Below are 13,360 nucleotides of genomic sequence, written 5' to 3'. Positions count from 1 at the left end.
TCTAATATAATGATCTTTATTAGCACCTAAACAAGTAGGACAAATCATTCCTGCCTGGAATTAAGTAACACACGAAGACAGAGCTCTATGAAAGTGTAGATCTTTATTACATTTAAAATTCTAGATAACTCACTATGGTTTGAGAATCCTAATACTAGAGTGCTATTTACAAGAACAAAATAGCACACTAACAACAGGGTGTCATGAACTCAAGATAGCAAATTTTGCACACTGCTTGAAATGTTGCATAAAACAGTATTGCACACTGGTAGAAAGGTTGCAGGAACACAGGACTGCGCTTTGGCAGCAAGATTGCAGCAACATAATGTAGGATAAAACTGTAGTTTGTTGGAAAACAGAAAAGCACTGTTGGAGCAAGTTTCAGATCACAAGCTCTTATTACACTTACCTCTTCCGACTGAGAGCAGTTAGGGGGATGTAGCCCTACTATGATTGGCTGAGTGACATGTGATCCAGCATACTGGAGGAAAGCCGAAGCTGCTGAGGAGTTCCTGGCTAATCAGGAGACTCCTCGGTATTACAGGCTTCCCCTTACTCCCTGGTTGTATGTGGCTATCAGGTAGCCTGGAGAGATAGAACCAGGCCATCACCGTATAAATGCTTATGGACACATTGGGGCACATGTAATGGGTTCCGAGTTTGCCGGAGTTACGGGATGCCGGCGGTTTTTAAAAACGCCAATCATTTACAAGGCAAAACCATGCTTTGTAAATGACTGACACTTTAAAAAAAATGTCCAAGATCGGCTTGCGTCCCGCACCTCTTGCAAACTCAGACCCTATTACATATGTCCCATTATTTTTCAGCAACTACCTGTCAGTTGGCAAACGCAGTTTCCTTCCCCTCCTTTCTATCAATTTGTCCCACAAAGAATATGACATGATAGACCTCGTTGCTATCATTTGTGTACCAAACTTGAGCCATTCATTTAAATATGAACTTACCCAATAAATGTACTATCATTGTTTATTTTTTTAATTAGATCCTGTGATTGCCTCTCTCTAACTTGTAACCTGTATTTGCTAATCACTGAGACACACTCCCTTCCCGAGTCCTTGCCTTACTATATCCTTTTATTCATTTTTGCTGGTCTCTTTCTCCTCTTCCCTTTACATCATATCTTTTATAATGTTGGCTCAGTTTCGCCTCTGGCGTTCTTTGCTTTGGTACATGATGTTATTTTTTTATACACTGCACAGTTTATTTTTATAATGAGTGCCTTGATTGACTTGAATTTGTTTTTCTTATAGAGTTCATTAAACCTTTCAAAAAAAACAGATTTTAAAAAAAGGAAGAAGATGACGCTGTCTTGAAACTGAAATTATTCTCAAGGCAAAAATCACAGGTAATGATAGAAACAATAAGCTTTTTTTTATTATTTTTAAAGCTCTATTATGGCAACGCTCCAAACAACATCCCACTTAAAAAAAAAAACAAACAAAACACATAAATCCAACTTAGCAATGTGCCAGTCACACAATTGTGGTTCTCTTTACTTTAACAAGTATGTACATATTTAACACATAAACATTTTTAAATGTGTTGCATTTTTGCACACGTTTAAATCCAACAGCAAATAGGTAGTGGGGTTATTTGCATTTACTAGAAAATTCATAGTAAAGACCATTTTCCTGAGCATATTTGTTCTTGAAAGAAAAAATATAATTAGAAAAAAATAAAAACCACAAAATGCTAATTTAAATCTTGTATTGGGGTGTCTGTTACAACCTTAGAAAGTTATAAAAATGCCAACTTAACATTATTATTAAATTAATAAAAGTACCATTAAGTTAAAAATGTCTACATTCGATACAAAAAGTTGTTAAATCTTATGTAAATGATTTAACACTGATTGCTGCAATGGAAATTGCACTTTTTCTGTTTACAAAAATATTGTATCATGGAAGAAAAAGTGTAGTTTGCTACCCTGTATGCAAAAAGAGACCGAACAAACAGTCACATTTTTTAAATTCAAATAAAGAAAAAACCCTCCACCTGAATGTTGGTTTCAAAATCACTGGATAAGTTAATCAATACATTTCATGAACTTGAACCCAGCAAACTCAGGTTTTCATAGAGTGTACCAAAGAGAGATTTCTGTATCCTAACACTGGCAGAACTGAATTGAAAACTTTATGCCCCATAGGTTATTTACTAATAAGAAAATATCCGCATGGGTTGTTAAATGTTAGAATGCCACACCAACATTACACTTGTATTTAGCTGCAAACTTTATTTCAGGACAGTGACTTTCCACTGCTTTGGTGAGACCGTTTAAAAGCTGTGATAAGAAAACTGATGCAGTATAGGGAATTGAATAAAAATGTTTTTCATACCCAATAAGGTCTTGACTATGATGCATTACACTAACGGACCAATCATCTGGCCAGCTTTGACAAGCGCTTGAAAGAATGAATAATGCATGTGCTGGTCATTAACCACTCTATATGGCTTGTCATACTTTTAAAACCATAATTCATTACGTTTGGAAGAAATGGAACAGTAGTATTAACAAATAAGAATAAGGAAGAATTAATGGAATACTGTCCTTCTTTACTTCATAACGCCTAAACTGTTCATAATATTTTGTTTGTTACTCAGGTTTCTAAAGTATCTGTGTGTAAGTAATGGATAACTTACTTGCCTGGATATTTAGCAAACTAATAGCCAACCCATGCTATCTATAGCAAGATACAATAATGCTTTCATTATGCATTCCATTTCCATAGTCTGCAAAGTCTGAAGGTGCCTAGGTCCAATAAATGAGCTATCTTGGCTGCTTGTAGTTGGCTCTATCTATGTTGGAACAGATATTGTATTGGACAGAATGTCGTCTGTTTGGCTCATAATGAGCCAAGTATGGACAGGAGTGACAGTAAACATTTGTTGAGATGATTACAGAAAATGAAACAGTAGATGCAGCCAAATATAGTTGACATGGAAGAAATCCACCAAACCTAGAAAAGGAAACTGGGCCATGTGTTTTTGGAAAGACAGCATTTCTCAACGCATGCTGTCTTATAATGGCCAATCTCTAACAAAGTAATTGCATCCATGCAGCTAAGGAAGTTCATTCAAAGGAGGTTTTTTTTAATATTTTGTGTTCATGGACATTGTACTTCTCTTGGTCACATTTGTCTTCCATAGATGAAGACCTTGGCACTAGGTTCTCCACAAAACTCCATCTGAACCAAGGCACTAAAAATGAAAGTCAAGGAAATGTTCATTGTAGTCTGTCAAAGATCACAAGTCCATCACTTTGCATAAGCAAGTACTAACAAGAGTGAGGAGGAAGTTATCTGATGTCAAAACCAATCTTATGGTGAATGTTATCAAGCCAAGGCCAAGGCACACCATGAATCCTGCCTGACAGAACCTCCAACTTCAGACGCAGATCCCAAGCTTGAGTACAGCCCCTCTTGCCCTGTGTACTTCAGCGTATTGTTATCTGGGCTGGTGCTCCCACTCTGCTGCGAAGACATCATGGATGACCCCACCTTTAATAGAATACAAAAATGTTATATTAAAACTTAATATAATAATAATAATAGTAATAGGTTTATCTCCAAATAATTAGGGGTGTGATATTCTAAAACCATAACTTTTGCCATCTTGGCAAATTTCAGCTCATCTCCCATATGCCAGAAAAATGTAGAAAAAAAAAAAATTCTCATTACGCCACACAAGTACAGCACAATAATTTAACAGAATGGAGCCAGGAGCTTAGATCTGCTGAACTTGTAAAGGTAACAGGTTTTAGTTAACCCCTAAAAAGTTTTGCGTATGCAAATGGCATTCTGTGCAGCAAAACAAATTGATAGTAAAGACTGTTTAAAGAAGTTAGCCAAGTAATGTGAATATATTTCTCATATAGAAAATAAAATGAATGAGTTACACGTTTTCCCTCTTTATAAACTTTTAGACTTGTTTTATGTACCAAACAAATTAAGTGTTAGAATGAGGATTCCAATAATTTTGTTTATTCTAACTGGCCTGTTGCTGGGTAACAAGGAAACATGTTTTGATCCAATTGTGTAACTGTCCAAAGAGAGAATTTCATAAACATATAAAATAATAAAAGCAAGTCGTAGTAATAAAACGTTTTACATTTGTTTCTGAAGGTTACACAAAAGTTCAATAAAAATAAATTCTAGCCGTAACTGGAAGTAAGCTATTATTTTCAACTAGTAAAATAAAATCATCAAAACTATTGTATGTTTCTGGGTAAATCATATCTGTTTAGAACCATTGCACTGTATATGGAATGAGCTACCTAGAACGGTATGCACCTTTGTCTGTTTCCCGTCCGCCAAACTGTAAAAGGAATAGGCATGCTGGTGTAGGTCAGGGAATAAGTGATTTATGAAGAGAGAGTGACAAGAAAGAGTAAGAACTTTTGGTAACTGGGAAACAACCTATTATCTGCTGTTTTCATTTATGCTGTACTAGATCTGTAGCTGCCCAGTTTCTCAACAATATGTATTAGTCTGTGCAAAGCTTCCAAATTTTAACTAGTAGATATGTGTTTCTCTTCCCTGAGGAATCATACAGCCAGACATATTAGGCGCACTCCGCTAGGAATTCCAAACAACTATACTTAAGTTGTCACTGTAAATTATAGTATCAGGATCTGCGAGAAAGACCTAATGACTATGGAATTGCAGTGGACAAAGTTACAAAATACCAAAATTCCCTTTATGTGTCATTAATTATATTTACCCCACCCACCCTCAACCCCCCAAAAAAACAATGATTGCAGGGTCTGATGGCTTCAATACAGGTCAAGTGTTGCTAGTACATTTAATTTTTTTTTATGTTTTAATTATAAATTGAAGCATAATAACGTTATAGTAAACTAGGCATAAACATTACATTGTTTTGGATGCATGTATTTATAACTCAAATGAAAGTAGTAAAAACCTGTATATATGATAGATGAAAGTAAACTGCATTGTCCCTTCAATGTCAGAAAATATATAAAAGTTGCTCAATGCATGCTGCTATATTTTTAGAACAGACATTGCATATTCCCATGCCGCTTACTAACCAAACCGCCTTGCCAGCTAACACTGCTTTACTGGCTGCTGATTGAAGCTCTTTGATATATGTTATAAGGAATGTCCTAGGACGTTCCATATAACTTTTCTGCAGTGATCCTGCTGCTGAAAAGGATTGAAGTTGTAAGATGTAACATCAAGGAGTAAAGGTAGCGCAATTTTGCAAATGTGTGGTTACTGAATAGGAGGTGCATTGTTAGTAATAACCTCCTGGTACTGACCGCTGAAAGGGCTGTGGTCATGACCTCTTGATGGCATGTCTGTGCCATCTTGGCAGACTGGACTGTGGACATACAGACATGTGATCTGTTATCTCCAATGCTTGTGACTTAGGGAATTTGTGTTAGGGGTTTCTCCATAGTAGAAGTGGGATCAGTATGATTTACCAGCGGCCAGGATGTCGGCCGTCAGTATAACGTCAACTGCATACCTGCCGCATGTATCCCAGCAGTGGGGCGATCGCAAAGTGCGGACACTCACGAGTGGGAATAGCCTCTGTTTGCCGGGATTCTGGCTGTCGGCTTTGATAGCTGTCGGGATTCCGGCGTCGGCATCCTGACCGCCGGGATCCCGACAGCCGGCATATTAATTGCATCCGTAGAAGCACAATAACTGCACTGCATTAAATTACATGACATGCATGACTCTATTACTGAGCAACAGCAATGGCATTCTCTTCTTCCTAGTTGTTGGAGCACACTCAATAATGGGTTTCCAGAAAGGGTTACTGCATACTCTTCCGGAAGTTGCAGGAGGCTCCCAATTTTTGGGGTAGCCCCCCGCACCCCCAGAAGAGCAGGCAGATCTCCTGCATCTAGCTCGCACCCCTGTGAAGCGGGCAGGATGGAGAGATAATCTTTGCATTCGCGTATATCCGTGGGAAGTGGCTAAAATGATGCATCGTTTTAGCACCACCCCTTCCTGTGGACCTGCATGTCGTGGGGTTTTCCCAAGGTGGGGGTGAGGCTTGATGATGTCAGAGCCGGACCTTGTTCCTCAAAGTTTCCTACAGTGCCTCCTCTCCGTGCTTCTCCCGAAGAGGAGAAATCAAAAGTAGGTAAGTATGACAAACTGTATTATGCAGTAAATATTTAGTCATTTACATCAATCTTTGTCCCAGTGAAGCTTGGAGGTTTATTTACTAAAGTGCTACTTTTTTAGAAGTGGAGATGTTGCCCATAGCAACCAACCAGAGTATATATATTATCTTCTAGAATGTGCTAGATAAATGATAAGTAGAATGGTTGCTATGTGTAACATCTCCACTTCTATAAACCCGCACTTTACTAAATATACCCCTTACACTCGACAGTCTCTACCACATGGACAATTGGGTTCTTTTTTTTTTTTTTTTGTCAGAAGCTAATCAATATACAAGTACATTTTATTTGGAGTACGTATAGGAAACACACAAAAACACGGGGAGACTATACAAACTTCACAGATGGGTGTCTGATTGGAAAGGAACCCCTTACCTCAGTGCCGTGAGGCAACAATGCTAATCACTGCACCATCATTACTTATAACCATTACACTTGTTACTTTGTATGCAGTCAGCAAATGTCTTAGGTTTAGTGTTCTTTAAATACATTAATAGAATAAAATGTACATCACATTTGGGATAGATGTATCAAAGCTTGGAGAGAGATACAGTGGAGAGAGATAATGTACCAACCAATCAGCTCCTAGCTGTCATTTTTCAAACACAGCCTGTAAAATTACAATTAGGAGCTCATTGGTTGATACTTTATTTCTCTCCGCTTTTTCTCTCTCCAAGCTTTGATACATCACTCCCCTGGTGTGATATGAATATAGAAGGTGCGGTTGATAATCAGTTTGGGCTGTCCGACAGTGATGGGAATTGTAGTTTCAGGAGTATTGCTTAGCTATTTGATCAGGAATATTGTACACATATGTTTGGACAGGACTTGTAGGGTATTACGCTTCCAATGACGCACATACTAATCTATCTTTTTAGCCTTAATATGCAGTAAAGCATCAGTGTGAGTGGGGTTTGGGTGTGTAGATGAAACATCTGTGGTATGAAGATGAAAATGCTGACAAGACTTTCTAGTGAATAGATTTATGCCAGAATCTTGCAGTGCTGGGAACTGTTTTGCAATAAATCCATTTAGCACCCTAAACACTGAATTCTTTTAGCATTCCTTTACTTTTACTAAGCACTGTTGTGTAGATGTCAGTAATCCAGTAGTTTTCTTACATGTATTTATATCATGAGGTACACTTACTACAGGGGCAAAAGTTACATTGTGGTTATCTGTGTGCTTATGCTGGGATACCCACCAATATTGCAATGGCCTGAAAGTAATATAGAGGAGTTCTGTTCTTTCTCTGTTATGTTAGTGCCTACTTTCAAAATATCTTTATCTTATACAAGTTGGCTGAATGATTATACCAAGGTTGTGCTCAAGTCTACTATGGTCTTGAATAAAAAATAACCACATATATAATGCCAGAAGCTGTGTTCTTACCTCATTTTGGGGGGTCATTCAGAGTTGATCGCTCCCTAGCTACTTTTAGCAGCCGTGCAAACGCATAGTCGCCTCCCACGGGGGAGGGTATTTTCACTTTGCAAGTGTGCGAATGCGTGTGCAGCTGAGCAGGACTAAAAAGTTTTTTGCAATTTCTGAGTAGGTCTGGACTTATTCAGCCCTTGCGATCACTTCAGTGTTTTTGGTCCTGGAATTGACGTCAGACAGCCGCCCAGCAAACGCCTGAACACGCCTGCGTTTTTCCAAACATTCCCTGAAAACGGTCAGTTGCCACCCACAAATGCCCTCTTCCTGTCAATCTCCTTGCGATCGGCTATGCAAATGGATTCTTCGTTAAATCCATCGCCCAGCAACGATCCGCTTTGTACCCATACGACGCGCGTGCGCATTGCGGTGCATGCACAGTAGTAACCTGTTCGCTGCGCTGTAAATGCCAGCGAGCGATCAACTCGGAATGACCTCCTTTGTTACCTACTCTCTATTCCCTACTCACTATTCATCAAGTGAAAAAAATTCTTCTAATGAGATAAAATTTTATGAACTTGCATCGAGTTCAGAGTCAATATTGGGAGGCATTTCATTATGCCTCCTTTACAAAGTATCACCTCCAAAATGCCGCTATTTCTGTGGAGGCAGCTTTTCGGAATTGTGATACATTTGTGCTGTGAGGATGTTCATCACTCCCAGCCTGCAGCCTCTGCCCCTATGTGTCCCCTCTCCCAGCATGAAGTCTCTGCCTTGTGTCCCCTCTCCCAGCCCACAGCCTCTGCCCTGTGTCCCCTCTTCCAGTCTGCAGTCTCTGCCCTGTGTCCCCTCTCCCAGTCTGCAGTCTCTGCCCTGTGTCCCCTCTCCTATCCTGCAGTCTCTGCCCTGTGTCCCCTCTCCCAGTCCGCAGTCTTTGCCCGGTGTCCCATCTCCCAGTCAACAGCCTCTGCCCTGTGTCCCCTCTCCCAGTCAACAGCCTCTGCCCTGTGTCCTCTCTCCCAGTCAACAGCCTCTGCCCTGTGTCCTCTCTCCTAGTCCACAGTCTCTGCCCTGTGTCCCCTCTCCCAGTCTGCAGTCTCTGCCCTGTGTCCCCTCTCCCAGTCAACAGCCTCTGCCCTGTGTCCTCTCTCCTAGTCCACAGCCTCTGCCCTGTGTCCTCTCTCCTAGTCCACAGTCTCTGCCCTGTGTCCCCTCTGCCAGTCTGCAGTCTCTGCCCTGTGTCCCCTCTCCCAGTCCACAGACTCTGCCCTGTGTCCCCTCTCCTAGTCCGCAGTCTCTGCCCTGTATCCCCTCTCCGAGTTAACATCCTCTGCCTTGTGTCTCCTCTCCCAGTCCACAGTCTCTGTCCGTACAGCATCCTCTCCTGCCTGCACAACATGAGTTCCTGCACACACAGCTACTGTTCCCTGGGGGTCATTCTAAGTTGATCGCTCGCTAGCTACTTTTTGCAGCCGTGCAAACGCATAGTCGCTGCCCACTGGGGAGTGTATATTTGCTGTGCAAGGGTGCGATCGCATGTGCAGCCGAGCGGTACAAAAATAGTTTGTGCAGTTTCTGAGTAGCTCAGAACTTACTCAGCCGATGCGATCACTTCAGCCTGTCCGGTCCCGGAATTGACGTCAGACACCTGCCCTGCAAACGCTTGGACACGCCTGCATTTTTGCAAACACTCCCTGAAAACGGTCAGTTGACACCCACAAATGCCCTTCCTGTCAATCTCCTTGCATTCGGCTGTGCGTATGGATTCTTCGTTAAATCCATCGCACAGCAACGATCCGCTTTGTACCCGTACGTCATGCCTGCGCATTGCAGTGCATAAGCATGCACAGTAGTGACCTGATCGCTGCGCTGCGAAAAACGGCAGCATGCGATCAGGTCAGAATGACCCCCACTGCCCGAACAGCACCGATTCTTGCCCACACAGCGCCTGTTCCTACAGCCTCTCAATGCATTCTCCCTCCCCACAGCCTCTCCCCAGTACCAGCTCCCCAGTGCTTCCTTTATTCCCCCCTGATGTTGTTTCTTTCCCGGCTCCTAGTGACGGCTCCTCTCTCCCTCCAGCCTGAAGACACAGCCAGCAGATATGCCACCAACTGACTGGGCATGCAGCAGCTGGGGCATTGGAGCAGGGAGGATGGAAGTTGGTCCAGCTGGCTGCCGCACAGAGGGGATGTAGTTATAAACCTGGTGGTCAGGATCCCAGCGGTCACCATACCATTTGTCGGGATCCCAACCGACAGAATGCCGGTAGGGGAACCAGGACTATTCCCACTCGTGGGTGTCCACGACACCCATAGAGTAGGAATAGAACCAGTGGAGAGTGCAGTAAGCCACCAAGCTTGCAGCGTGGTGAGTGCAGTGAGCCCGCAAGGGGCTTCGTTATACTCACCCCCTGTCTGCATTCTGATGGCCGGGATCCCAGTGTTGATATAATGACCGCCGGAATCCCGACCACCAGTCACCCATACCCAACCCGCAGAGGACACAGACCTTTTACACTGCAAAAGCTACAGTGTAAAAGGCACCATGTGATGGTATTTGAGGGCTGTACGCTGTCTCTGGATGGTGCACAGTATCACCGACACTTAATTTATTCAGAAGTAGGTGAAAATGTTAATTATCACCTGTTTTTGTATAAACTAAGTGATGATAAATAGATCCCTGAATGTCTGAGAGACCTCTTGAGCAAGGGCGTAGCTGGCTACCATAGGTGCAGGGAGTGCAACTGCTATGGGGCCCAGAGCTGGGAGGGGCCCATCTTCCCCTGTCACAGTTACATGTGTTGTATACATTTTCAACCATTGAGTGGTACATAGGGGCCCTTACAAACTTTTGCCTTTTGTCATACAATATATCTAGTTATACCCCTGGACCTACTCATTCTACTGTGGTATAAGATGAACCAGAGGGCATTATAATGTTACATGTAGTAATATGAACTGGGGCACTGTAATGTGGCACAGAATGAAGTGGAGGCACCAAAGTGTGTCATAATATGAACTGGGGGCCCTTTAATGTGGTATAATATGAACTGTGGACACTGTATATAGTAATGTAAATTAGGGGTACTGTCTGTATTGCATAAAGTGTACTGGCAGCCCTACAATGTGACATACTGTTGTCTATAAAATAAACATGGGCAGTTCTATGGGGGATAACTATGGCACTTCTATAGTTTAGTAAGTAAACTAGGGCACTATTATGGGGCATACAATGAACAACTGCTGCAGAGAGGGATCAGTACGAGATTCCTGCGGTCAGGAGACCAACGCCGGGAGCCCGGAAGCCGGGATCCCCGCAACGAGCGCAGTGTGTCCCCTCGCGGGCTCGCTGCACTCGCCATGCTTCAGGCCCAGCGTTTTATTCCTCTCCGGGTGGTGGCGTGGACCACCACCCAAGAGGGGTAACCAGTCCCGACCGTCGGTATTTCAGGTGGTGTTGGGATTCCGGCATCGGTATCCTGACTGCCGGGATCCCGACAGGCGGTAAATTGACTGCCTCTCCTGCAGAGAGGTCTCTCTGGAAGCATTGGGACAGGAGCCCCTTCAAAATGTTGCTATGGGGCCCACAAATTTCTGGTTATGCCCCTGCTCCTGGGAGAGAATAGACCAACCTCCTGGATTCTGCCCACTTCCTCAGAGAATAGGATGATCACGGCCCCCTCCTCTCTTAATATGCCCATGTGTATATTGCATTTATTTAATTACACGACAGTCAAATATTCTCCAGTAAAGCTTGGTACACACTAAAGCAATGTCGTTCCAAAATGCCGTTTTGGAACGTCATATCGCTTACATCGGTCAGGATTGAGTGCTCCCGCGAATGCTTCGGACAGTTGCTAGGTCTGATGTGCTGCACATCAAACCTAGCAATATCGCTAGTGTCCTAGTTTATGCTAGAGAAGGATTGAACATGATCGTTCCGACCATCATTAACATCGCTGCAGTGTGTACGGGCAATCTGGGTTGATGGGCATCCCCATCATCCCAGTGTGTACATCTTAACTATCAAGTAAGTAGTGGTGCAAGTCAAAAAAAAGTCTTATAGGTACTGTGTCCGCGTGCCAAAGGTGTGTGCACCAACAAATGGGTGTGGCTAAATGCCATGTGGGCGTGGCCAATGAAAACGAGTGAGTGATACACATATGGGGGGGGGGCAGATACACATATGACCCCAATAGTGCCAGATACACATATGACCCCACAGTGCCAGATACGCCCCCACCATGCCAGATATGCTCCTACAGTGCCAGATACACAAATACCCTACGGTGCCAGATGCACAAATGCCCCACGGTGCCAGATGCACAAATGCCCCACGGTGCCAGATGCACAAATGCCCCATGGTGCCAGATGCACAAATGCCCCCACAGTGTCAGATACACATGCCCCCAAAGTGTCAGATATACATGCCCCCACAGTGCCAGATACACATATGCCCCCACAGTGCCCGATACGCCCCCGCCATGCCAGATACCCTCCTACAGTGCAAGATGCACAAATGCCCCATGGTGCCAGATGCACAAATGCCCCACAGTGCCAGATGCACAAATGCCCCACAGTGCCAGATGCACAAATGCCCCACAGTGCCAGATACAAATATGCCCCCACAGTGCCAGATACACATGACCCCACAGTGCCAGATATGCCCCCACAGTGCCAGATACACATATGCCCCCACAGTGCCAAATATGCCCAAACAGTCCAGATATGCCCCCACTTTGCCAGATACACATGCCCCCACAGTGCTAGATATGCCCCCACAGTGCCAGATATGTCCCCACAGTGCCAGATATGTCCGCACTTTGCCAGATACACATTGCCCCAGAGTGCCAGATATACCCCCAGAGTCAAGCCATATCTGTATACTGTACTTCCGCTATGCTACACTGCTGCTTATGTAAGCCAGCACATATGCTATTTTTGTAAAGCTGGAGACATCTTGAGATGCGCTCAACTGAAATACAAGTGTCATGTATTGGTAATTTCCTACTAATATATATGGGCATATATTTAATTAGATATGGTAAACTCCCATGGCTAGGAGGCAAGGCGATTCAGTTAGCGGGGATGCACCTACTCACATGTGAATCCCCGAGGGTGCACTGTTCCTCATTTCAGAAGCTGCAAGGATAAGTCTGTGAGAAAATGGCACAATCTGGGGTTCACGTTGGGAAAGCCCATTGTTTTTGCAGTTTATGTGGAGTGAGTTTCTGCAGTGGTAATGCCAATTTTAGGTGCAGGAAAAAGGCTATTTAACAGAATAGTTTTACCCCACACCGTGGGGTAATAATTACTCGACAATTAGCTGCGGGGCAAACCTCATTGTTTATTGAATATGCCCAATAGGGTCTGATTCTTAGTCGCATGCAAAAGTAAATGTAACCGAGGGAAACCACACAAGCCAGACTTACTGCCTTCTGCTAATGGGATATTTTATTAATCTAATGTGAGGGTTTGTGTGTGTGCGCAAGATGAAACTTCTGCTGACCACTGATTTCACGTCAATCGACGCAACTGTCACCATCAGTATCTGCACTTGCACCGTTCCATGCTAGGTGCAAGAGAACTGTCTTCCCTTCTTCACACGCACGTAGCTTTTGATACATTTTCATGACACTCCCACAAATCTAGGCGTTTACATGCCCTTGCATTGTTGCACCCTATTTTTCCAACGAAACGTCCAGCTTCACATAAAGTCATCATGGCCACTGTGCCATTTCCCTGGAGACCTGAACATGCGCAGTAGACTTTGGCACATCGCTAGAGTCTACGAGTGTTTAGT

At 43.3% G+C, this 13,360-nt stretch overlaps 1 protein-coding gene across 4 annotated transcripts in view; it reads right to left on the bottom strand.

Moving 5' to 3' along the window:
- Positions 1-1,370: 1,370 nt before the first annotated feature.
- GATA6 (GATA binding protein 6) overlaps positions 1,371-13,360 on the bottom strand; it is a 38,960-nt gene continuing 26,970 nt past the window's right edge. For all 4 annotated transcript variants that reach the window (XM_063923581.1, XM_063923582.1, XM_063923583.1 and 1 more), the window contains exon 7: positions 1,371-3,518. In XM_063923581.1, the coding sequence (XP_063779651.1) occupies positions 3,354-3,518 (165 nt within the window). In that variant the 3' untranslated portion in view covers positions 1,371-3,353. The remainder of the gene's footprint in view (positions 3,519-13,360) is intronic.

The sequence above is a fragment of the Pseudophryne corroboree genome, chromosome 5 (genome assembly GCF_028390025.1).
Source record: "Pseudophryne corroboree isolate aPseCor3 chromosome 5, aPseCor3.hap2, whole genome shotgun sequence".
In the NCBI taxonomy this organism is placed as follows: Eukaryota; Metazoa; Chordata; class Amphibia; order Anura; family Myobatrachidae; genus Pseudophryne; species Pseudophryne corroboree.
Note: the sequence above shows the minus strand (reverse complement) of the source record. Positions and strands in the feature narration are given on the sequence as shown.